The 25,987-nt window shown below is 41.7% G+C and overlaps 1 protein-coding gene across 4 annotated transcripts in view; it reads left to right on the plus strand.

Moving 5' to 3' along the window:
• The first annotated feature begins 5,531 nt into the window (after positions 1-5,531).
• The window catches only part of fam135a (family with sequence similarity 135 member A), a 37,192-nt gene continuing 16,736 nt past the window's right edge, over positions 5,532-25,987 (plus strand). For 3 of the 4 annotated variants that reach the window (XR_013934394.1, XM_080448680.1, XM_080448681.1), the window contains exons 1-7: positions 5,532-5,858; positions 10,614-10,743; positions 14,339-14,418; positions 18,305-18,444; positions 18,834-18,904; positions 19,055-19,228; positions 22,397-22,523. Coding sequence is in view for 3 of the 4 variants with exons in the window: in XM_080448680.1 (XP_080304806.1) it covers positions 10,667-10,743; positions 14,339-14,418; positions 18,305-18,444; positions 18,834-18,904; positions 19,055-19,228; positions 22,397-22,523 (669 nt within the window). In the remaining variant the exon portion in view is untranslated. The other variant, XM_080448682.1, reaches the window with a different exon arrangement.

Here is a 25,987-nt window from a genome sequence, read left to right on the forward strand (position 1 = left end):
ATAGAGAAGACATTCATCAGTGAATATGTCACGGTAAATGATGTATTCACTTCAGTTTACACTAGCAGTTTTGAAACAAGTGTACTATCATATCAGCAGTTGAAGTGCAATATAATTGAGTTAATCTTATAACATTAAATCCAGTTTATTAGGATTCAGTGTTTCCTATGACGTTATAACATAAATGTTGATTTTCTTTTTGTTTGTTTACAGGTGGTTGCTCCTTTGGCAAAAGCCCTGGATATCCTCCAGTCTGACAAGATGGCCTACTATGGAGTGTTGCTGCCCACTATTGCGATCCTCATAGACAAACTGCAGAAGATCAAGAGAGAATCCCAGCTCCAGCATTGCATTCCATTGGCTGACGCTCTCATCGAGGGGGTGAAGCAGAGGTGAGACTTGGACACCCCTGCACACACACACACACACACACACACACACACACACACACACACACACACACACACACACACACACACACACACACACACACTCAGGGAGTGAGGGTCATACAGTATGTTGTTTACTAGGCAACAGGTGAGGTGTGTGTTGCTATATTTCTTTGTCTAATTTGTCTACTATCTATATTTGGCAACTGACCAGTGACCCCCATCTGAAAATAGTTTGTGCCAGGGACCCGCCATACAAAATTTGTGTTGTGAAAATGTTTTCTAAACTATTAAAAAATGTTCACATTTCTTTCAAGCTAAAAAAAGGCTGATCTATAATATAAGCTCATAATGCTGCATTGCATCACTATGCATTGCGAGCTTATAGATTGGATATTTTCAAATAGTCCATGTATATTGGGTTAAAGTGCTTAAACTTTGAGACCCTCGGTGTTAAATTAATGTTTTAAACCACTTCTGGAGGTTTCTGTTAGATATTTCTGTTGTGTTAAAACATATTTAATCTGTTTTCAGGTTTGGCTATGTGTTTGAAAACAACAAGTGTCTCATGGCAACTGCGAGCCGCCCCATGTTCAAAATGGAATACATCCCAGAGGAACGGAAGAGAGCCGTGGCGATGCTTCTGAGAGAAGAGGTGAGGCGGCTGCAAACACTCTCCAACAACAGCCGACAGTGACGAGGAACAAAGTGCGGATGATGACATCACTTCATTCTTCCCAAAGAAGAAAGCAGACAAAGTAGACGAAGTTGAAGCCTTTGAGAAGTCACCAGATGACTCTCCACAGAATGTCTTCAAATCCCTGCCCAAAATGAGAGCAGTATTTATGAAGTTCAACAGTGGTGTCCCATCCAGTGCCGCATGTGAGCGGCTTTTCAGTGTTGGCAAGGACATTTTCAGTGCCAAACGCAACCGCTTATCCGATAAGAACTTTGAGAGACTGCTGATGACAAGCGGTTCTGCCCTGGCATATAAAAAAAATATAGGCCCAACTTTCTTTTACAGTTTAGGTTGTGTTAAGTTAAGATTCAAGTCACAGCAGGCGCAGTGGTTCAAATCATGTGGCCTAATACTTTAACTCATTTAAACTAATTTTAGTTGATAAATAGATCAAATAAACAAACTGCTTCACATGAACAATGTTGGTGTAATTAGGAGATTCAATAGGGCGCTGCGAGCTTGTATATCTGTTATTTTTGAGAACCCCTGTTCTAAATCCTATATAATTAGCTATATTGTATATAGCTCAAATCTTAAATGACCAGATGCTTTCCAGTTTCAATGGGTCAAATGCATCGATAGCAAAGCAGTGCGTGAAATTAACAGGAAATTGAAAAGAAAACAAAATCTGATAATGTTGCACATAATACTGGTGCTTTTTTTCCCCACTCTTATCTTGTGAGACTGTAAAGACTATGCCCGTTTCAATAACATTTTCAACAATTTGTTTGTTTTATCCTTTCTTTAATGGGGGAAAATCTGTCTAGAACAGGGGTCTTCAAATGTTGACGATCAAATGTCATCATGTAACAGTTGTTTAGTTAATAGTAGGTGTAGTTATCTCATTATACAAGGGTCTCATCTTTTTACAGTTAAGATGTGTTCACATTGACGATCAAATGCCATGTAACACACAGTATCCTCAACAGATCCTCTTTTATTTGTGTAAGTCTTTTTTTTAATTTTTTTTTTAAATAAAACTCAGTTTAGAGGCATATTTCAGCTGGCATCGTGGCATGTGACTTTTTTGTGGGATATTATATTTTGTTTCATATACACCACATGTACATTCTCAATTTAACGCTGAAAAATAAAAAGTAACTTTGAGCTACTTTTCCTATCTAGCTGTAACTTTACAAGCTACATTTCTCCACGGGTAGCTATGTAGCTTGATCAAGCTACTGCCATGGTGAGCTACTTGTAACTTTACAAGCTACGCTTTCAAAGTAACTTCCCCAACACGAACCAATATGATATTGGACATATATGTCCATTGTTGGAACCTATAACACACACAAAAAAATGTGAAACGGTTAAGCATTAACATTTTGTTCATTTCTGTTGTCACGGTTTTGTGGCCCCCGACTTAAAGTCATTTTACAATTGTGGCCCCCTGCATAATCTTGTTGAATACCCCTGCCCTAGGGTGACCACATTTGAAAATAGCTCCTGTCTTCCATGACCTTCCCATACCAGACGGACCATTCACCATGGATGAGTACCAGAGGGCCAAGGCTACCATGAAGTGTGGCAAGAGCTGCGGGGAGGATGGAGGTTCTGAAGTATGTGCCCATATAGACGAGGTGGTGTTGGATTTTAACAACCACACACGTCTGGCGAGCAGCCGGAGCTGTGGTGCACAATGATCATCGTTCCAATACCAAAGTCAGGCAATCTCATCAAGAGGGACAACTATCGAGCATCAGCCTGAGCTCACAAGTCGCCAAGACAGCTAACAGGATGATCTTCATCCATCTTAGACCCGTCTTTAGACCCTCTACTGAGAAACTCACAGAACGGCTTAAACGAACAACAGGCGGGCAGATACTGGCGCTGAGGTGGATACTGGAAGGAGTAAGGGAGCGGAACCTGTCAGCGGTGATCACCTTCATTGACTTCCAAAAGGCTTTTTTGACACCATCCACCGGTGGAAACTCATGAACATTCTCCGGGCCAACGGAGTTCCTGAGAAGATGGTTCAGATGATAGAGACGAGCTACAGCCAGACTCGAGCCAAGGTTCAAACCATCGTCGGTGACACCAAAGAATTTGAGATCCTAGCGGGCGTCCTACACTACAGGGTGACACTCTCTCTGGCCCCCTTCCTGTTCATTGTAGTGATGGACCATGCACTGAGACTCGCAATCAATGGCAGAGAGGAGGCACTGGGGTTCACTCCGGTCCTGAGGAGGTCAAGCCGAGGACACCCCGTCATGATTACTGACCTCGACTACGCAGATGACATTGCCCTAATCTCGGATACAGCAGAGAAAGGAAGGGAACTACTACTGGCAGTACAACTGGAGCGCAGGAAGATCGGCCTCAGGCTCAATGCCAAGAAAACAAAGGTACTGACAGTTAACACAGAGGACAAAACCATTGCCACTGCGGACGGGACGGTGCTCGAGGCAGTCGAGGACTTCGAATATCTCGGGGCATGGACTGCTTCAACGGAACAGGACCTGAAGGTCCGGAGGGCACTTGCCTGGAATTGCTTGCATGCCATGGGATGAGGAGAGTGTGGAAATCAGACATGGGGAAAATACCTCAAGAGGCGGCTGTTTGTAGCTATAGTGGAGTCAGACTCAGTAGGCCTACGGCCGTATGGGGCTGAGACATGGACCCTCTCAGGAAAGGGCCCTGGAGGCTGGATGGAGCCTACACAAGAATACTACGAATGGCACTAGGTGTCACATGGATGGTCCACATCAGTAATGTGGTCCTCTACGGGGACCTACCACGGGTCACAGACAAAGTCAGGGAGAGAAGGATGAGGCTGGCCAGAACTATAGGCAAGCAGACTGACACTATGGGAGCCAACCCAGGGCACAGCCAGGAAAGGCAAGAAGCGCACCACCTACGTAGATACACAAGAGAGTGTGGAGGGCAGTGATCCAGGAGTCCCGAGCTGGTGTTGGCTATAGACCACACTCTCGCATCTCAAGCAAGTTATCCTTTTAGCAATCATTGTAAAATTGTACCAATGTACTATTTGCAAACTGTTATTAAAGTATTCAATCAATCAATCAAAATGCAACTCACTTCCCGATGCTATAGGCTAATTACACATCTTAAATTTCCTGTATGGAGACCACATGCAAAACCATTACAGAGTATTATGCCTCAAAAAGCATTGCACAACTCTCTCTCTCTCTCTCTCTCTCTCTCTCTCTCAAGCAAGATGTAGCCTCTTCAAAGTGTGTATGGACAGACAAACAGATGTCATTGACTGGCTGACATGACCATAGAGTTATAGTTATACACTATAGCCTACACTAGCTCCCTCAGTGGAGGAAGTTGTGGCGGGATATGGGGACGCTACACTATCTCTAATCTCGGACATAACAGTTTTATATTTCAATCTTAACATTTGCATGTAGAAGGAAGGAAGGTGCGATCCTTGACGGGGGCTGTCAACTGCGCTCCGCAAGATGCGCAACAACTGCGCAGTTAAACGTTCGTAAAGGTGTAGCTAGAAAGGGTAACCGGAAGAGTCGCCCCGAAACACGCTCGCCCCCATCTTTATTGCGGACCAGCGGTTCTTGTATTAAAAATAAGGTTTAATAGGTTTAGGCATAGTTTACTGAGGTTACGTTTAGGAATAAGGTTAGGTTTTAGGCATAGTTTACTGAGGTCAGGGGTGTTTGTAGATCGGCTATTTTCAAAAGATTTTTTTATACATTTGAAAACTTGTGAAATGGGACTGCACAATGAGTACTTTTACTTTTGTACTTTAAGTACATTTTTGATACCAATACTTTTGTACTTTTTTTGTTGTTGAACTAACTCAAGTACATTTTTAAATCCAGATTTGTACTTTTGAGTACTTTTCCCCCACCACTGAGGTTATGTTTAGGACAGTGGTTCTCAAACTTTTTCATGTCAAGGACCCCCAAATGGACACTTATTAGCCCGCGGACCCCCATTTCAAAAGATATCCCCATAAGAGAAGATTTTTTACGGCTCTACTAGAGCCGTAAAAAGTGATTCTCAACCATTTTAATTTCAAGGAACCTAGCCCTAATGCATGTCATGCCCCATTTAATGGCATTTCTATCACTTGGACCACAATTTATATTGTAAAATCTATGTCAATTTAACTCTGAGAGTGTACAAATGGAACCAAATGGACCCTAACGGGTCCATTTGGTTCCATTTGCACACTCTCTGAGTTACAGACCCATAAGGGTCCATTTGGTGCCTAATCTATCATTTAGCTGGGGACCCCCTGGAACTCCCTCAAGGACCCCTGGGGGTCCCCGGACCCCACTTTGAGAACCAATTGGTTTAGGAATACCCAGGTGAATACCGACGGATTAGCACCGGGGGGCGACCGCGTTTCGGGGCGAGCGTTCTGGCACCCGCTGTAGCGGGCTCACGGCTCAGTGCTGTCAGCTCAGCAGCCTGCCAGCAGAACACAGTACAGTCAGTACCGTTACCGTACAGAACACAGTCGCCAGCCCTCAGACAGCACTATTTTACTAAGACGTCTGGAGTCATTTCTGAGATGATTTATTGACATTACAATGTCTCTTCTTCCGTAACGTCGGCGTGCCAAACAAGTTTATTTATCGGCAAACAAAACTAGTAAGCATACGCGTTGTTTTCCTCTCCTTGTCTTCAAAGACAGAAGGACGACGAGAAGAAGAAGACTGTGTTCTCTCACAGAAGAGCTAACGTTGGGTTAGCCATAGCTAATGTTAGTTAGCCAAGTAGCTCCCAATGCAATGGTAAGTAACGTTAGCCTGTTAGCTGCTATATTTTGTGGCTGTTTCTTGCCAGCTGTTTGTGGGTGGCAACGGTTAGCATTATTAGCTAGTTTGTTTGTGCGGATTTGTGTGATATCTTATTTTCTGGTGATTTTTCTGGGCCGCCCCTGACTTTTTTTTGTGGGCCCCTAATCTAAAGGATATTTAGGAAGAGGTCATTCAAATTATGGTTAAGTGTCTCCACTTTTAAATGCATGATCTGTGATCTGAGAGAAAACCCTCGTCTTGGGGTGTTTAGTTATTATTACATGGACATGATGAATTGATAAATAAAGGAGGTATACCAGTTCAGCTGGAGTTTTTAAAAGGGAGTGTACCCGGCTTATGGTTATTTCCCAATAGCAATGTTATCTTTACGCAATTCCACTGTAGTGCGTGAGTATACATGGTCTGTCATGTTACCTCTGTGCCCTCCAGGGAAATATTTTGGATTTGGGTGTGTTAAGGTGAATTTGTAACAATTTCTGCTGATCGGTATTAAGGTGTGATGACTGATAAAAGTTTATTTTTTAAACGCCTTGTAGGTTATGATGAAGAGATGTCAACTTATTCCTTTTCTGAACTGATTACTCTTGACAGTTGTGATTGTTGCTCATCTTATTGGCTCTTCTTCAGGCAAATCCCTGTTGACTTTCCACAAGTGTAGATAAATAGACAGGAGAATGGTCAATCCAGACAAGGACATTACTAAAGTATGGCTGGCTATTGGCTAGCAATATCAAAACTGCATGATGGGAAACATAATTTGGGACACATCTACATGCAATTTGTACAAATTGAAACCCATTATGGATACCGGTACTCTTGACTCTTAAAATGCTGATCATTAAAATTCTGAGGCCATGGAATTCTATCTTGTTAAGAAGAATACCTAAAAAGCAGCTTTCAGTAAAGGACCCCAATGGAAACAAGCCATAGGCTTTCTTGGGTTTAAAAACCTTGTATTTAACTGTACTTTACAGGTGCTTTTTTTTGCAAACTGATAATAAAGTATTCAATCAATCGGTGATGTCCTCAAAGGGATGTTCAGTTTGGCAGTTGTGTTTCTGCAGGAGGGTTGTTCCATACTTTAGGTTGGGAGTCTTTTCACAATGCCACGAAGCCTGATTTATACTTAGTTATGTGCTGGTGTCTTGCACAGAAAATAGCAGATCTAACAAGCTCACAAACGTGTCAAGCTGCAAGCCTGTGAAGCACTGTCTGTTAGCTTGTAGATCAGCTATTTATGTGCACCACACTGGTGTGCAACTAAGTATAAATCAGGCATCAATGTATTGACCTTTTTAGTTGGTCTTATCTGTAGCCTCAATCATAGATCTCAGAGATGGCTGGCTGGTGTGCCTGGCGTGCATCTCACTCAGTATAGCTTGGTCTTATCGCTGTTCTCTTGCTTTCTCTGCTTCTCTTGTCCATTTTAGACTGATAACTTGTGTCACCGGCTTAGGGCTGCAACTATCATTTCCATAGCAATCAACAAATCGATTAATTCATTGCAGAAAAATAAATAAAAAATAGCAGATCTACAAGCTCGGATCAAGAGCTCTACAACAGCATTGCGACACACGTGAGTTTATAGATCGGCTATTTTCAAAATGTTTCAAAATATTTTTTGGTGCATTTCTGCCTATAAATTGATTATTATGTATGTACAATAGATTATATGAATTAGTTTGCTTAACTGGTGCAGCCCTGCTTCTCATGTCTATTTTAGACTGAGAACTTGTTTCTCTGGCTGTTGCCTCGATAGTCGTCGAATATGACACAGACAAACAGTACACTGAGCTAATTCAATTGGTGTCTCTTTTGTCGGTTGTGGCATAAAATATGTGATTCATGCTTTTTCCTTAATGAATGTTATATTTTGATCTTACCATACCTAGGTAGCAGATATACCCTTTCACTCACACATGTTTGTGTAACCTGTATCTAACTGCCAGCTGTATCTGTCAATGTGCATTGTGTTGGATACATTAATCCTCCCATTGTGTCCTATGTTGTCCTGGTGCCTTCAGTTGTCTCTCTCAGTGGATTATTTTTGATAATTTCTTAGATATGCAAATTTGAACTTTTATGTTATATATCGAACAATACCAATTTACTTTTATCTTCTGCTGGTTAATAACTGGTTGATATAGTCTGAGGCTTAAAAATTGTTTGCATTCAAATAGATGGGATGCCCACATGTAACACTCTCTCTAATGGTAGATATTATATTTCAGCCCTATTTGTGTGTGTGTGGTGATTCATAGCTTTCCCTGCATGCTTACTGGCTCTATAATTGGCCGCCCTGCTAACCAATTAGGCCATACACTGGTATTCAACAAAATGGAGAGACCTTTCTGTTACCTTTCTGGACAAGCTGCAAAGCCCAAAAAACATGTAGCCTCCAGTGTTGTTTTTTTTTGTTTTGTTTTATGTTCAGACAGGTAGCGTTCAAGAGATATTGGAAAGAAGAGTGATTTGACACAAGGTTGTTTGCTTTAGGCAAGGCTGTTGAGGAGACATCAAGATGATTGCTGTCAGTGTCTGTAGGCCCCACAGGTCTGTCCCAGAATGATGATGCAACGTCTACATGATTGCTCTGTAGGGTTGTCACGATTAGGACATTTTACATGACCATTAACCCATTGAGACCTGAAGCCGATTCTACATGTCTCCTAAATCTCAACAGTTTTCTGAAAAAACGTATGTTTCTATATCAGTGGTGCTCAATCTTTTTCATGTCAAGGACCCCCAGAATGATATGTATTTGGCCGCGGACCCCCATCAAAATTATTTTGTTCCAGGGACCCCCCAGAAGCAACGATTTGAGTTAAAAATGTTCGCTTTAAAAATATATATTCAAAGATTTGCACACATTTTCATGATTTTTCAAAAATAGCAGATATACAAGCTCGTAGCGCGGCACTCGGTGCCGCGCTATGAGCTTGTAGATCTGCTATTTTTGAATAGCCTAAAGTGTAAAATAATGCTTTTTAGCTCAAATCTAAAAATGACACAGTTCCAGGTATTAATGGGTTAATTGTCACACAAATAATTGTGATTAACTATTTAAATGTTTTAGTTGGACACTGGACCATATGAATAATAATTACATTTCCGTTTGGCTTAGGGATGGCCAAATGGAGACATTAATCAGTTGCCGTTAGGCCTTACCGATGAATTAATCAATAACCATTAAGGAAATGTGCTCCCCAAAAAAAAAGCGCTTTTTACCAATTAAAAAAATAATCCCAAACACCACTTCTCTTTGCTCGCGCTTCTTTTTGTGTTTACTAGTGTTAGTTTAGTGGAAGTCACGTATGGTTGCAGCCAGGTGTAGGCTTGGCCCTTCAAAATAAACAGTTTATATTTTTTGTAACGGTTTGCCATTAGCCGTTAGTGTTAACCGGTTGCCAATTTCTTAACGGGTAACGGGTAATGGTTGGCCATCCCATAGGCTTTGAAGTTGCACAGGGCAGATTTGACAAAAAATCTACAAATAAATTACATATTTAATAACTTAAAGGGATACTTCACTTTCGGGCCGGGGACACATTTAAAAAAAATATTAAAAATAAATGAAAAAAGTTATGGAAAATTCATGGCCCCCTCACACATTAGTAGGACACTCTAATGCGTGAGGGGGCCATGAATTTTCCATAACTTTTTTCATTTATTTTTTATATTTTTTTTAAATGTGTCGGCGGCCCGGAAGTGAAGTATCCCTTTAATACTTTAAAAAAAACATTAAAGGGTCTACACCATGAAAATCACTTTTTTCTTGTTTTTTTTGGGGTCCCCAGTGTCTCTTGTACCCCAAAAAATGTTTTTTTTTTTAATTCAGTCATTCCTTCTCATTTCATGGATTTCCAGAATGGGCGTGTCTGAACAGGCGATCTCAGAATGGAAATGTTTATGATGTCAAGGACCCCAACGGAAACAAGTCCGCAAGGACTTTTTTGGCCGGACCTTTTAGACAAAAGCATTATAAATGTAACTGTGTTGTTTTACATTCTTTTGCCTAATAAAAATTTCAATCAATCAATCAATCAAGTCACAAACATTATTGATGGCAAACCCAATGTTAAATGAAAAGTGCCCGAATCGCTCCGAAACTTTTTCTACCCCCCCTAAGTGGGGGTCTACGAACAAATACTTCGGGCTCGGATTTTGGCTCCGCCCCCCGGAAGTGGGTGAAACAGGCACCTCAAACACTTGGTGGAATTGTTCAAAAATGTTCAAAGTGTTTTTTTTTCGATTTTGTATTTTTCTTAGATGCTTCTTTTTATGCAGAATTTTTCCTTTTTTTTTTCTTTTTTTTAATTTTTTCTTTAAATATTTTTTTGTATTAACAGACAGAATTGCTCAGTAGCCCCCCCCTGCCCAAGAGGACGTTTTGGTATTGCAGCTGAAAGCGCTGTATAAGCCAGAGACAATTGACTTGGGATGAGTATATCTGAGTGATGATTTAGGCTCAAACCTTTTGAAAAAGGTTTGAGGGACATACACCATATGATATTAAATATCAAATATTTTTTTTAAATTCATGGTGTAGCTCCTTTAATAGTAGAAATAGTCGATCTACAAGTTTGTAGATCTGCTATTTCCACTATTTTTTTAAAATGTTTGAAAATATATGAAAGATTTTCAACATGGAAACGATTATGCAAAATAATTGCGATTATCTCAATGATGTAAGGATTGTGACACATGCCTATTGCTGTGTGTCTGTAGGCCAACAGGTCTGTCCCAGATGATGTAAGGCACCTCTGCCTCTAAAGAGCAAGATGAGTGAAGTCCAGGCCACGGTGGAGTTCGCTTTGGAGCTCCACAAGTTCTACAATGTGGACCTGTTCCAGAGAGGGTGAGTAGCAGGGTCTTAAAAGTTACCATTTAACCCATTGAGACCTGAGGCCATTTCTACAAATGCCTTCTTAACCCATTAAGACCTGAGGCAATTCTTAAAAATGTTTTCTAAATCCTAACAGTTTTTTGAAAAAAATCCTCAAAATATTTTTTCCACGATTTTTCAAAAATAGCAGATCTACAAGCTCATATCTATATGAGCTTGTATATCTGCTATTTTTGAATAGCCAAAGACATCTAAAGTGACACAGATGCGTTCCAGGTATAAATGGGTTAAATCAGTAGTTCTCACACTTTCAAGATTTTCAAAAATAGCAGATGTACAAGCTCGCTAACGCAAAAAATCTAAAATGACACCGATGCTTTCCGGGTTTTAATGGGTTAATTACAATTAGTCGAGGTGCATATCCTATCAAATCACACAACACAGGGCCATGACACTCCAGACCTCCAGCTTGATACATCTGGCATAATGTCACCCATATTATGGTACGATCTGAAGGTCAAAAAGTTGGGCGAGGCGATGAGCCATGCATCTCAACTATTGTACGGTTGCCAAACCAGGTGCCACGTGTTGATTCATTTAAGAATACAGACAGACAGAGACACACAACAAACATTTATCGCAGTGCTGAAGTTGTTGATTGAAAATAGGCTTGCTTAATATATACACCTCATAGCGGGTTATTCCTCGGGTGTTCAGCAGCTCTCTGGGGGAGCCATTCTGTCCGTGTGTCCCGGGGCCTCCGGCTAGTTTTGTGGGGTCGGCGACCTTATTTGAACCCTCGGAACAAGAAGACCCTCTTTGTCCAGACTGGCGTAGTTGACCCATCACTGCAAACAATGGCATTGGCGGTCAAGTTGATAAACACACAGGCCATACGGCCGTTGGTGTACTAATGTATGCTACAGTGAACCCTGTGACAACAATGTTGGTCTCAATTTAGGTTTACAAACCAGTTATGCAATATGAAACCTGAGTGGTTATGGGATACGTAGCAGTGGAGAGCCAAGCAACCATGTTTACATTGCCAGCATTTTGCTCTGAAGTGGTCTGACAACTCTAGATTCTCTCTCTATACCAGGGGTCTTCAACGTTTTCAGGCTAAGGACCCCCTAGCTGAGAGAGAGATGAAGCAGGGACCCCCTCTATATTGTATAAAATTGTGTTTCAGATTAACTTTTTTTTTGCTCTTTGCTGAAAATAGCAGATCTACAAGCTCACAGAGCTTGTAGATCTGCTATTTTGGCTAAAGTTCTCTTCAGAATAGGGATGCTAGGGTTCAAGTGGTTAATGTAAAACATAAAAATCATATCACACAAAGATTTGGTGGCCCCCTGTAGTAACTGTGAGGACCCCCTAGGGGTCCCGGACCCCCTGTTGAAGACCACTGCTCTATACCCAGTGGTCTGCTGGTGTTATTAGATTAACTTGTGCAATTAGTTTAGTTTAGTTTAACTGAGTTTAGTTGGAATAATATACAAAATGATGGCTATGTGACCTAAATACGCTTCAGTTCTTTTGTATATCATTTACAGTCACTGTTGACACAAGTCATGATGATTTAAAAAGTCCATCAATTAGTTATACTGTACTTTAAGTAGTATCCAAAATGTTAATAAATAATCTATTGGGCCTATTAATTAACCTGGGATCCAGACTGCTTCGCTACGTTCTGCGGATTTCTTGCGGCTTCTGATTGGTCTTTGGGGGGGGGTATGCGGGACCAGTGTTGTCCAATGTAAAACTTGCGTCACTTCCTGACTTGCGTACGTAATACGTGTGAAATAGGTGGCTGGCCGGACTGATAAGCGAAGTGAGAGAAAAAAAATCAGCCGAACGTAGTCAGTCAGTCTGGATCCCAGGCTACCTATGGTATATCACTGTAACTCCATTGACTGTAATCACAGCCATTTTGCTCTTTACTCAGTACATCATACTCGCGGGTTGGAGTACCCCACCCGGCAGAGATAACGCCATCTCTAGCGGAGGCATGTGAAGATTTGTACAAAGTCTCATACAAAGTCACGGGTAGGGTTGGGATTTAAATTATTCCGGTTTATTAACGGACTGATTCCTTAACGGTTCCCTTTAACGATTCCTATAGGGGTATCTGAGAGTACCCCTATAGTATGGCGGTCCTTGACGTTATAACGTTTGAGAACCACCGGTATTGTAATTGTATAGCAGACGTGTAGTCCACATATACCAGCTCTGACAGCGTGATAAACCGGTTCCAAATGTGATGGAACCGATTCCGGTGCCTCGATGCTGGATCCGGTTCCTCCCGACACCTCTGGTTCCGGATCCCAACCCTAGTCGCGTCTCTTGAATCCGTGTAGCGAGTTCACTTAAGTTGTGTAACATGGCGTGTCGTGTCAAATGATCTGTGGTCCGTGGTCCGCGGAGGCTCTGCAGAATACAGTAGTCGCTTCCTCCTCCCCGTGACACTTGTCATGCTGCTCATGTATGTCTAAGTACCCCCTTTGCAACGCTGTGAACGCAGTCTATTTTGGCCCGTGTACTGTACGTCGGGCATGCTCCTCACGACGAGAGCTTAGCACATGACGAGTCATGTCAAGGAAGCAAACACAAACACAGGACGTACTTGGTCGGGAGCTGGGTGCGAAACAATGTGTCCGACGAGGCGCATTATTCACCACGTTGAAAGGAAAAGGCACAGGAGGAAGCATGACTCACGTTATTTATTTTAAAAACAGCGCAGCATTAATCCTTCCTTGTAGCTTCCACCATCTGGAACTTTTCTTCCTAAACGCTGCATAATGATATAGCTCGGTGTGCTGCTGAACTAAGATGACTTGTCTCCCCGCGCCCCTAGCTCATCAGTGCTGTAAGAGCTCAGGTTTACTACATGAGTGAGTCTGAAAGAGAGTTTATCATTATTCATTCATGTGAGGTTGAGGTTCATTTTACACGAACAAGAGCTTTCAGCTAACAAGACCAATTTGCACTCTGCACCAAGCTTTCACTGGGAGGATATTAAAGGGCGGCGTCGCCGGTTTTCAACCTGAATCCTGTCGTGAGGAGGACGTGTGATCATCTTCAGGTCCTGCTTACAATGTAAAAAATAAGTGAAGTTGCCTTCTAAGGCTTCAAACGCTGCCAAAACGGGCGACTGTAAGTGCGACCTGTGAGCCGAGTGGTCAGGACGCATACCACCTAAGCTCTATTATCTGACAGCGTGTCCCTGGTTCGATTCCTGTCTGGCTATGGGCTGCGATTGCTGAATGGGTAGAGAGCCTGTCTAACGAACCTCAAGGGTCCCTTTTCACCATCGACTGGGCGGTCCGGTCAGCCCAGTCTGTGTCAAAGTATCCCCGAGCAACCCCTAGCTAACCCATAATTAACACCTAACTGCCCGCGGGCGCTGTATTAATAGCTCTTTCCCTGCTCCTAATTATTAGTTAGGATGGTAAATGCAGAGGGCACATTTCACGTAATGTGCAAATGTACAATGACACAACATACCCTAAAGGTGTGAGGACTGGGAGTGACTAAATTATTAATTAAATAAATACAATTATATCCTTTAATTTAATCCTAACGGTAAGATTTTGTGTGTTTTTCACAGATTCTACCAGATTCGTGCCAGCATGAAAGTCCCACCCCGGGTCCCTCATAAAGTGGAAGCCAGTCTGCTCCACCCAGCAGGTGAGTTCAACCGAGGACACCTGCATTCACCCGGAATGAACTCCCTTATCTCGTGTGTTGTGTGCATCAGATCAGGCTGTATTATTTCCTTGGCATTACTGGGCATGCTGTAGACCAGGGATGGGAATAATATAATGGATAGTTTTGAAACCGTTAGCCGACATCATTACCCAGTTAATTAATGGGTTAGTGTAGCTGAAATACAGTTATGACCTACATAACACGGCCCTGAAATGAAAAATGCATGTGTGTACACAGCATGAACGTTTATCAGAATGGTATTTATTTAGGCTCCTTTGAAACCACAGCATTCATCATGACAAAAACCAAAGTATTAGGCCTAATAATAAGGATAATAAATTGTGCCCTGGTCTCCACGGCTTGTAAAAATGCATTAGCCTACCTACACAGTTGGATATCGGGGGAGAAAAATGCATGAAATCCTGAGCGTGTTGAATGTGAACATTCAGCAAAAATATCAGATCTACAAGCACACAAAGGTGTTGTGAGCTTGTTAGACCTACCTACTGGAAATGCTGAACAATCAAAAGTCTGAAATCACTGGCTGTGTTGAAAATAATGAAGTCATTTTGGACAATACGTGAGCTTGCCTATTTTAGTTGAATGTAGGAGTGCAAATATAGATTTATTTTCCTCCAATTTAGTAGTTATGCCAATTGATTCCTCCCCACACATATTCCTGTGTTGTCACTATACACCACAATTGTGTTCGTATAGACACTCGACAAAGCAGGATGCACCACGGTGGATTTGAACCCACAACCTCTGCGGTGGTGGGCCCCGAGGGCCCTCGATGACCTTTTTGAGTTACCAAATAATTGAGTAGCAATTTTTTTTTAAATATCAAAACAAAATTGTTAATATAATATATTAACAATTGTTTTGATATTTAAAAAAAAAATTGCATTATGTTGTTAATCAACTTGTTGATATTATCAACAAGTTGATTAACAAAAGTGTTATTTTATACTTTATCGATTAAATAGATACATTCGATTAACTATTGTGCTAAATTTCTCTGAGTCAGACTTTTTAGGCCAAATGTTAGGGATCTAGTTGGGATTTGTGTGGTGCTGCTGGCAGGGAGCTGGTAGGGCCTGCTGGCTTATCTCACAAACGCCTCCTTGTTCTCTGTGTTTTCTTCAAGGCCTGGTACATATGGCTCATACCCTTTGGTGCTGCGCCTGTCCCTCAAAGAACCCCATTCTTTACCACACACACACACACACACACACACACACACACACACACACACACACACACACACACACACACACACACACACAAGGCTAGTCACAACAATGGGATAAAGAGAAAATATAAATGCTTTTTCATAAATACTGCATTTTGTTGTTTCTGTGACGCTTGTTATGTGCACTGAAATAATTGGATCAGACGTCCTTGGCTGAGGCAGTGTCTGCCTTGTCAGACTGGTTCTGGCAATTGGTTTTGAATGCATTTGAAATGCGAAGATTGGCCATGTTTTGCTACTTTCGTGCGCCATTGTCATCATGCCAAAGTGAAGAAGAAAAAAAAATAGGGCATTCATTTATGAGAAAAGAAACCGAGATGAATATGCAGATACTGTAACAAGGTTTCTGCCTGACGGCGACTATTCTTGTCTCTCTTCACCTCTGTACAGTTTGCCCTGCAAAGGTTTGTCTGCAAAAGGTCAAGTGGGGCGTTAATTTACAGAAAAAAGTTAGTATATGGAGATGAGAGGTTTCTGCCCGACAACAACGATGTATAGCTAAAATCTAAAATGGCTTTCTCAGTTCTAATGGGTTAACCCATTAAGACCTGAGGCTGATTCTACAAATGTCTTCTAAATCCCAACAGTTTTCTGACAAAAAAAGTATGTTTCTATATCAGTGGTTCTCAAACTTTTTCATGTCAAGGACCCTAAAAAATTATATGTATTTGGCCGTCGACCCCCATCACAAAAAGTTTAGTTACAAATGTTCGCTTTAAAAATACAATACATTCAAAGATTTGCACACATTTTCACGATTTTTCAAAAATAGCAGATCTACAACCTCGTAGCGTGGCACTCTGTGCCGCGCTATGAGCTTGTAGAGCTGCTGTTTTTGAATAGCCAAAGTGTAAAATAATGCTTTTTAGCTCAAATCTAAAAATGACACAGATGCGTCCCAGGTCTTAATGGGTTAATACCAATACCATGTGATGCTAGGCGTGGACTAGAACTGCTACAGTCCCTGGCATAAAAACTATCAACCATGTGTAAAGACCAGCACCTGATACACACACCGCTGCTCCAGTGCCTGTCTGTCCTCAGCTGGACAAAATGGTCCTTGTCCGGTAATCTGTCTGTCTAAAGTCTTGTGGTTTCTCTAGACTAGACATTAGAGATGGGCATTTTTTTTAAAATCTTTTTTGGTAAACGTTTAACCTTTTGGACTGTGGGGGATTAAAGGAGTAGTTCACCCAAAAAAATATATTATTTTCTATCAATTACATCTACTAACTAGACCATACCCGTGGGGGGATATGCGCACATGATCTGGCAACCCGGGAGCCAGCGAACACAAAAACGCTAATAAACAGCTGAGATTTCGTGTCGGGAAACGGGCTTCGATGTTAGGTGCTCATGGTAAGGGTCAATGGCTGTGTGCAAATTCAGATCAATTGCTCCAGCCACTGAGGAGAACCGGGCAGAACAATTTTGGCCTCACCACCACGACGCCATGCACCCATGCACTACAGAGGTTTGTCAAATTATAGGAGGATAAGGCCAAACCTCAATGAACAAATAGATGGTCATGGAATGATTTAAGTACAAAAAATGTGAAGAGAACATAATGAACCGATTGCTGTTCCAATAAATCAGAGGACTATTAATCAGGTGAATAAGTAAGTAAGTGTTTAATACTCAGCTGAAATCAGGATATATCACATTCTCTTGGAACAAACAATAAAATACGTACAATATTGTTCAAAACAATTAGAACGTTTTACTATTCTTTTTTTCTTTCAAGCTCCCTGCATATGAAATGATAAAATTCCATAATAAACAACATGCTTCATTCACAAGAGGTGAACAAAACAATGTCAACAAATTGTAATGATTCAGAAAAGGGCAATTTACTGAAACGAAATATACTAGTTATTTCTGCTTTTGAAACAAACTATACCATTCTATATAACTATACCGTCATACCATTTCACTTTCCTTACATCTGAAGGTATCATGGTGAACATTTGTACGTTTTGAAACAGCAATTGTTTTCTGGCAAAGGAGGCACACAGGCTTATTATTGACTTCCACAAATGTACATTATTCCTCCCATGTTTGCTGAAACACTCTGTGTTCATCACTAATCATTAGTTTTGGCTTGGTCATGTTGTTGACAGACTGCTGCTTCTTTGTGCGCGCTGTAACCCATTTTGTGTTCCGCACCGAACACGAGCCGACGAAGTCCAACGGTTAAATTGTCCCATCCCTACTAGACAAGTAGGGCTGTGAGCTTGTAGATGTATACTGTGTGTATATAGGGTTAAAGTTAGTTAGTTAAACATAGTTTAAATCTCTATCTTTGCTGGGAACCCCCTCAAGAACCCCTGGGGGTCCCCGGTCCCCAGTTTGAGAACCACTGCTGTTATAATTATCAATTATCTTCTTAGCGATTATTCTATCGATAATGAAGAATCCATTTTGTATTTCTTATTCTTATATCAACAAATCAATTAACCACTTACAGTAAGCATTTTTTTAAATACATTGTCATACAAAGGTATCGCAAATAAAGTAGTGAAAATAGCAGATCTACAAGCACACTGTATTATTATATTTTTTTACATAGAATGCAGGACATTTATGTACTGTATGTCTTCCCTTTTTGTGTAGGTTCTGATCTGGCCTTCCCAGCTTCTGTCCAAGACGACGTCATCTGCAGCAAAACGTTCCAGATCCTGTACAAGAACGAGGAGATTGTGATCAACGACGTCCTCATCTTCAAAGTGATGATGCTGTTGGATGAGAAGAGGGTAAGATTGTAGTCCTCATCTTCAAAGTGATGATGCTGTTGGATGAGAAGAGGGTAAGATTGTAGTCCTCATCTTCAAAGTGATGATGCTGTTGGATGAGAAGAGGATTTTTGGTGAATGTTCACCCCAGAATAGGCATGGCATGCTGGCGTTCAAGTGGTAAAACATGGCATCTCTATATATTGGCCAAATTTTCACATTTATTCTTTATTCCCCAAAATGTTTGAATGTTTGAAGACGACAGACTTACAATGCGTCGCATCATGGCACGTTGTGAGCTTGTAGAAGTGGGCTATTTTTTGCTATTTGTTGACTAATTATAGTGCTTCAGTGGTTAATTGAATGTCTCCCTTGTTGAATACATTTTTGTTATCATCTCTCTCGCTCAGGTGGAAGACTCACTCAATGAAATGGATTTCCAGCTCTTCTTAGATTTGTTTTTCACGGACGGCGACTACTCGTAAGTGTCCCGCCGTCTGCTTGCTTGTGCGCCTCGTAACCACTCAATTCGTAAGCACGCTCACAGCCCCGCGCTCCCTGTACAGACGGAGCGCTTAGAATCCTATATAATCCGCGTTCTTTGAACCGCGTGTGGTTTTCCCCCCCGCAGGTCGGATGATTCGAGCTCCCTCCAGAGCATCAGCAGCCGCACTCTTCGTTTGCACTTTAGCCTCCAGCGAGGCATCCACCAGCACGTCAACGTCATGTTCGACTACTTCCACCTGTCTGTCATCTCCATGGCCATCCACGCCTCCCTGGTGGCTCTGCACCAGCCCCTCATCAGGTCAGACTGACCGCTGTCTGTGTCTGTCTGTCTGTCTGTTTGTCTTTCTGTCTGTTTGTCTTTCTGTCGGTCTGTCTGTCTGTTTGTCTTTCTGTCTGTTTGTCTTTCTGTCTGTCTGTCTGCAATCCCTGGTGGCTCTGCACGAGCCACTCATCAGTGGTGGAAAAAGTACTCAAATGTTGTACTTAAGTAAAAGTATCAATACTGCAATGTAGAAGTACTCCGTTACGCGTAAAAGTCCGGAATTCAAAATTTACTTGAGTAAAGGTACAAAAGTATTGGCATCAAAGTGTACTTAAAGTACCAAAAGTAAAAGTACTGAAATATTTGAAAATAGCAGATCTACAAGCTCACAACGCGTCGCAAGACACGTTGTGAGCTTGTAGATCGGCTATTTTCAAATAGCCTAGGTATAAAATAGGGCTGAAGTGGTTAATGTATGTTTCATAATATCATAATTTATATCTGAAAAGTAACTAGTAACTAAAGTTTTCAAATCATTTTAGTGGCGTGAAAGTACAATATTTGCCTCTGAGATGTAGTGGAGTAGAAGTAAAAGTACCTCAAAATTGTACTTAAGTACAGTACTTGAGTAAATGTACTTAGTTACTTTACACCACTGTCATCAAGTCAGACTACCGGTGTCTGTCTGCAATGCCTGATGGCTCTTCACGAGCCTCTCATCGGGTCAGACTACCGGTGTGTGTGTGTCTGTCTGTCTGTCTCGCTGCAATCCCTGATGGCTTTGCATCAGCCCCTCATCAGGTCAGACTACCGGTGTGTGTCTGTCTGTCTGTCTGTCTCCCTGATGGCTTTGCATCAGCCCCACATCAGGTCAGACTACCGGGCAGCACCGACCCAAGGTGTTTGACTGTCATAAACAAAGGAGACCACGTTACATTGTGTTGCACAGCACCGGTTTGAGGGACACACACACCAGGGAGACCAATTGGAAAGGAGAGGGGGAAACTAAATAGTTGTATCTGCCTGTCTACCTACCTACTATACCTACCTACCTCTCTCCCTACCTACCTCCTTCTCTCCGTTTTGTATTTTCTTGAAAAATAATCTTGTAGCCTTTTGGGAATAGGTGGGCCGCTGCCAGAGGCTACGGCTATTCTGGGGTCCTTGGCATGGAAACGTTTGTAAAGCATTGTTGTAGGCTGTCAGTTTGAATTCAATGCAGAAACACCTTAACACCAGAAGAATAAGTACACAAAGTCCATTCCGGTGTAAGTACAAAATACTTACACCAGAATAGTCTGGTGTTACATCGCAAATGAATTAAAGTTGCATAAGACATTTTCTTCTCTTTCTTTTAGCTGTCAAAATGAAATCTCCTGTTCAAAGGCCTAGGAGTACGTGATGCCAGTTGTAGTATAGAGCTCATGGATTCAAGATCTCGGTCTCCACGACTGATTTCAGTCGTTTGGTTTCCATAGAAACCAGCTGCACAGCACAAATAGCCTATCCACAAGTTATTATTTTAAGATTAGAGCATTTGAAGTGGTCAAACTATCAATATGTTCAGAAGCATCTGAACATATTGACATATATTTCATATAAATGCAAAGGTTAAAGCCTCAATCTGTGATTTCTTCACCTGGTTGGCAGTAAGTAGAACAGCAGGAACAATATTACTAAAACCTCATAATTTGACATGTTGTGTTAATTGTTTAGGAAACGGTACTATAATGATAATAATCATTATTTATATTGCACCTTTAAACAAAGTTACAAAGTGCTTAACAGCTTAAAATCAAACTGTAAATCATAAACAATAAAACAAAAACAAAAAAGTAGGATGACAAGACACACAATAACAGTATCAGTGAGAATAGATGCATCAATTTCTGCCGGTATGGGCTGAAGAAAAATGGGTTTTTAAATGTAGATTTAAAAATAGTTATGGCGCTAGCAAGCCTGAGGTCCAATGGGAGGCTGCTCCAGAGTCTTAAGGGCCCTGATGGCAAAGGCCCTAGAAAAGTTAACAATAAAATGTTAAAATCTATTCTTCTAAAGGTTACTGGCAGCCAGTACAGCTAGTACCAGGGTTATATGCTCTGATCTCCTAGTCCCAGCAATGAGTCTGGCAGCCGCATTCTGCACCAACTGTAGGCGGTGTATGGATCCCTTGCTGAGAGCTGAGTAGAGGGCGTTACAGTAGTCCAGGCGAGATTAAATAAGGGCATTGACAACTTTATAAAGGCTAGGGGTGGAAAGGACTGGTCTGATTCGGTGGATGTTTCTCAGTTGGAAAAAAAACATGTACAGTACGAACCTCGTTTTTTTACCTGAGCCTCAAGACAGAGGTCAGAATCCAGTAGTACACACACATTTCTCACACTCCTTTCACACTGTTTCACAAATTGCACATTAGGACTTGGCCTTGGCCAGACAAACATTTTCAGTCATGAGATTTTATGTTGCTTTAAACCACGAGAGCTCTGCAGTGAGCATCATTGTCATGACACATTGCAGTGGTTGTAACAAGTCAACAGCACTAAGAGTAGGAATAACAAAGCCCCAAGGTCAGCTGTTTGTGAGCAGCCTAAAGGTCATCCGTCACAAAGTACTGGTTCTCCTCTCTCTGACCGTGTCTCTAATTAAGCATGTGATTGTGTGCCGTGCAGTGCTGACCACTAACATGAAGCCATACCCCGTCGCACAAATATACTTGCACTCAGGCTAGGTGTGGTACTACTCACTATAAACCAGTGGTTCTCAGACATCGTCTTGTTAAGGACCCCCAAATTGATGGGGTGATGTATTTGACCATGGACCCCCATCTCAAATGATTTTGTGAGAGGGACCTCCAGAAGAGAAGATTTGTGTAAAAAAAAATAATAATAATAATAAAATGTGTCTATTTGAAGAAAAAAAATTGCAGATATACAAGTTCACAATACGTTGCCACATGACGCATTGTGAGCTTGTAGATCAGCTGTTTTTGAATAGCTGAAGTATAAAATAGGGTGATTAAACTGATTTTATATGAACAACTTTTGCTGGACCCCTGGGGGTCCTTGAGGGGAACCGCTGCTATATTATAAACATCCTATTTATCATTTGACTTGGAGTGAAAAACTGATCTATTTTCCTGCTGTGTGGATATCATCTTTATTACATTGTAAATCATGTGCATTGTACTGTGTTGGATTTGTGCAGTTTCCCTCGGCTGGTGAAGAGCACGTGGCTGAACCGCAATGCTCCCGCACAGAGCAAGGACTCGCTCATTCCACCGCTGGAGAACGTGGTGTTTGGCAGCAGCTACGTCAAGCAGGTGTCCCCAGATGTAAGTCAACTTCGTCCCACAAGGGACCAGGGTGGTTCTCAAACCTTTTTCATATCAAGGACCCTAAATTAATATGTAGTTTTGGCCGTGGACCCCCATCTGAAAATTTGTTGTGCCAGGGAGTGGAAAAATAAATTCATATTTTTCAAGATTTATTTGAAAATAGCAGATCAACCCATTGTGAGCTTGTAGATTGGCTATTTTCAAATAGCTGATGTACATAGGGTTATGGTGGTTAAATTACAGACTATATAGCATTCAAAGATTATGGAATAGTTGTCTGGCTCGAGAGACTACAAATAGCCTAACTGAGATAACGTTAACTAAAACGATTTGTAGCATTCATGTTTACCGTCATGTTATCCGAATGTTCCACCAATATTTGCTTATACTGTATATGCTCATACTGACAATAAGCCTCTCCGACCTACTCCGATGCGTGTGTATGTATATATATATATATATATATATATATATATATATATATATACTGTATACAGTATGTGCTTGTACCTGTGTACCTGTATGAGTGAGAGACAAATAAACCCCTCTTGATTCTCTTGCTCTAGTGGTTGATCTCGGTGAAGAGCCCACTGTCAGGGGAAGGGTTTGGAGTGTGTGGGTGCATGTAGTTGCAATTTCGCCTCTCCTATGCAGTGTTTGTTGGTCGTTTTTAGTCCTGCCTCTTCCTCGAAGCTCGAACAGCTCGATGAGCATTCCTCAAAGCTAGCCACAGAGAGCTGTAACATGCGGAACTGGGAAGAGGTGCGCTCCTCGCGTGCCTTTACCACGGAAATGGCTGGCAGAAAAGGCGCTGGTAGCTCAAACAAAAAAAACGCTTTCTGAAGAATGCCAGCTTGGAGTAAATCAATTTACTAGCTAGGGTATATCGTAACGGTTTGAAACTAAACACTGCACTGAAAGGAATTGACTGTGTTGTAAACACAAGGTGTGAGGCATGCACAAGAGGGCCATGAGCTGTTAAACCTATATCATTGTTTGTTTTAATTTGGAGAGATGCTTTGGTTCTCATGTGTAGGTTGTGGCTGTGACATCATGCATACGTTTTTATCAAGGGTACTAGACTGGAATGGATGGATAGATATTCTGCACCAACTGCAGGCGGTGTATGGATCCCTCACTGACACTTGTGTAGAGGGCGTTAACAGTAGTCCAGGCGAGATGAAATGAGGGCATTAATGACTTTATGTACTGTAGATTTGGGGTAGAAAGGACTGGTCTAATTCTGGTGGTGTACTGTATATCACATTGCTCTCATGCTTATGCTTACCCACCCTCATGCTTACCATGCACATCAAGGACCATATATCAATAGTCTCTGCGAGTTGATTGTCATACCATACTGCAATCAATGAATGGAATCCAACGGCTTCCTTGAAAATAAAATAAGAATCTACGATATGCTTTTGAAAGTGGTCAGCAGTAATGTCAAATGTGCCGTGAGTTGTAGTCAGTGGGTTAATCATGCCAGACCATTAACACATTGAATGCCAATCGCGTAGATCTACGCGAACCTATTTAAAGCCGCAGCGTGCCAGTCGCGTAGATCTACGCGAACCGCCGATTCCCATGTTAATCGCCCAAGGTGCACTTTCCGATTTTTTTTGATCCATTTCCGTTTCCGGTTTTCGGTCGGAAACGGAATTATTCGGGTTCCGGTTTTTTCGATCGTATCCGCTTCCTGTCTGGGATCCTGTTTAAAACTCGATTTTCTCGGTTTGTTGTTTTTCTCCTCGCTGATCACTGTTTAGCGTGTATCGGCTGTAGCTTCAAGATGGCGGCTCGCATTTGGAAACTGTTTTCGCTGGACGTTTCTCACGGATCCGCTGTGTGTTTAGAACCAAATGAACGCGCACTTTTAACTTATTTAGCGAGGTCTGTGGCGACATGATAAAAACAAAAAAACAACAATAAAACGCTGGCACTGGTGAGTACATTATGAGATTAAACTCTGGCATGGAATGTGTTAACAGCAATCCTATGTCTAAAAAAAAACGTAACAAGTTAAAGCCTATATATTCGCATTGACCGGGGTCCCCCAGGGGTCTGTATATTTGGCCAACCTTTTTCTCCCTCTACACCGAATCTCTTCGCCAAAAATAGCCGATATATCCAATGCGTTGTGACGCGTTGTGAGCTTGTAGATCTGCTATATCGTCTCTGTCGGGTGGAAACCTCATATGTCCAAAACTGTTACTTTAGAGGATTCAAATTCAAAACTAGCAAAAGTAGCAGATCTACAAGCTCGAAACGCGACGCGAAGCGGCGCGTTTCAAGCTTGTAGATCTGCTACTTTTGATGCTTTTGTGTGACACTGTAGTTTGATCAAGCTGGGCAGTAATTTATGAAAAAACACAAAAAGTCAGAATATGGAGATAAGAGGTTTCTGCCCAACAGCGACGATATTTGCTTTAATGTTGGCTTTATGTTTTTCTGAGTGTTGGTCTATCTATGGTGACACACTCAGAATAGAGACGCTAGGGTTCATGTGTCATTGCTTGCAGTTGAACCCGGCCAGTCCCATGCCCACGCATTCACCATTATTGATCCATTCTGGAGTCGACCTTTCAGGAAGGGTGGCGTGGGTAACATTGTTTGCAACGGTGCTTGTGTTGGGCTGTTGGAAAAAAACAGGTGACTAATTGGCAGCGGTGGAAAGAAGTACTCCGATGTTTTTACCTGGGTAAAAGCAGCGGTACCGCAATGTAGAAATGCTCTTGTTACTAGTAAAAGCACAAAAGTTTAGGCATCAAAAATATACATACTTAAGTAAAAGTACTCAAAATGTATAAAAAATGTGTACAAACTTTTGTCGCATCGAAAATAGGGCTTAAGTGGTTGATGTATGTTTTGTAATAATAATCCAAATCTGCAAAGTAACTTGTACATAAAGCTGTCAAATAATTGTAGTAAAAAGTACAATATTTGCCTGTGAGATGTAGTGGAGTAGAAGTATACAGTATCAAGAAATGTAAAAGAGTAAAGCACAGTACTTGAGTAAATGTACTCTCCACCACTGTGCGACTAATTGGCCCAGTTTAACTGGATGAAGGGTTCCAACTAGAGCTGCCACTAAGGCCTGATTTACTGTATACTTGGTTGCCCAGCTGCGTCCCTCACCGAAAATAGCCGATCTACAAGCTCACAGCGTGTCACGCTGCGACACGCTGTGAGCTTGTAGATCGGCTATTTTCGCCGTGCACAGCACCGGCACACCAACCAACTAATATAAATCACCTCGCTGAGATGGAGAGGCTGAAAAGTCCTGGAGCCAGCGAGGCAGAACGGTAGCAGTGCCCCCCCCCGTCACTCGATGGTGCAGTACTAATAGGCACCTCAGGAAAAAAACCATCCATCGACCGCTTTTCTGTTTCATAACACACACAGGAAAATAAAGGTGCCGCCGACTGGAACTGAAACTGGTTCTACAGAGTGATGCCATA

The sequence above is a fragment of the Gymnoscopelus braueri genome, assembly GCF_963280865.1.
Source record: "Gymnoscopelus braueri genome assembly, chromosome: 14".
NCBI classification, from domain to species: Eukaryota; Metazoa; Chordata; class Actinopteri; order Myctophiformes; family Myctophidae; genus Gymnoscopelus; species Gymnoscopelus braueri.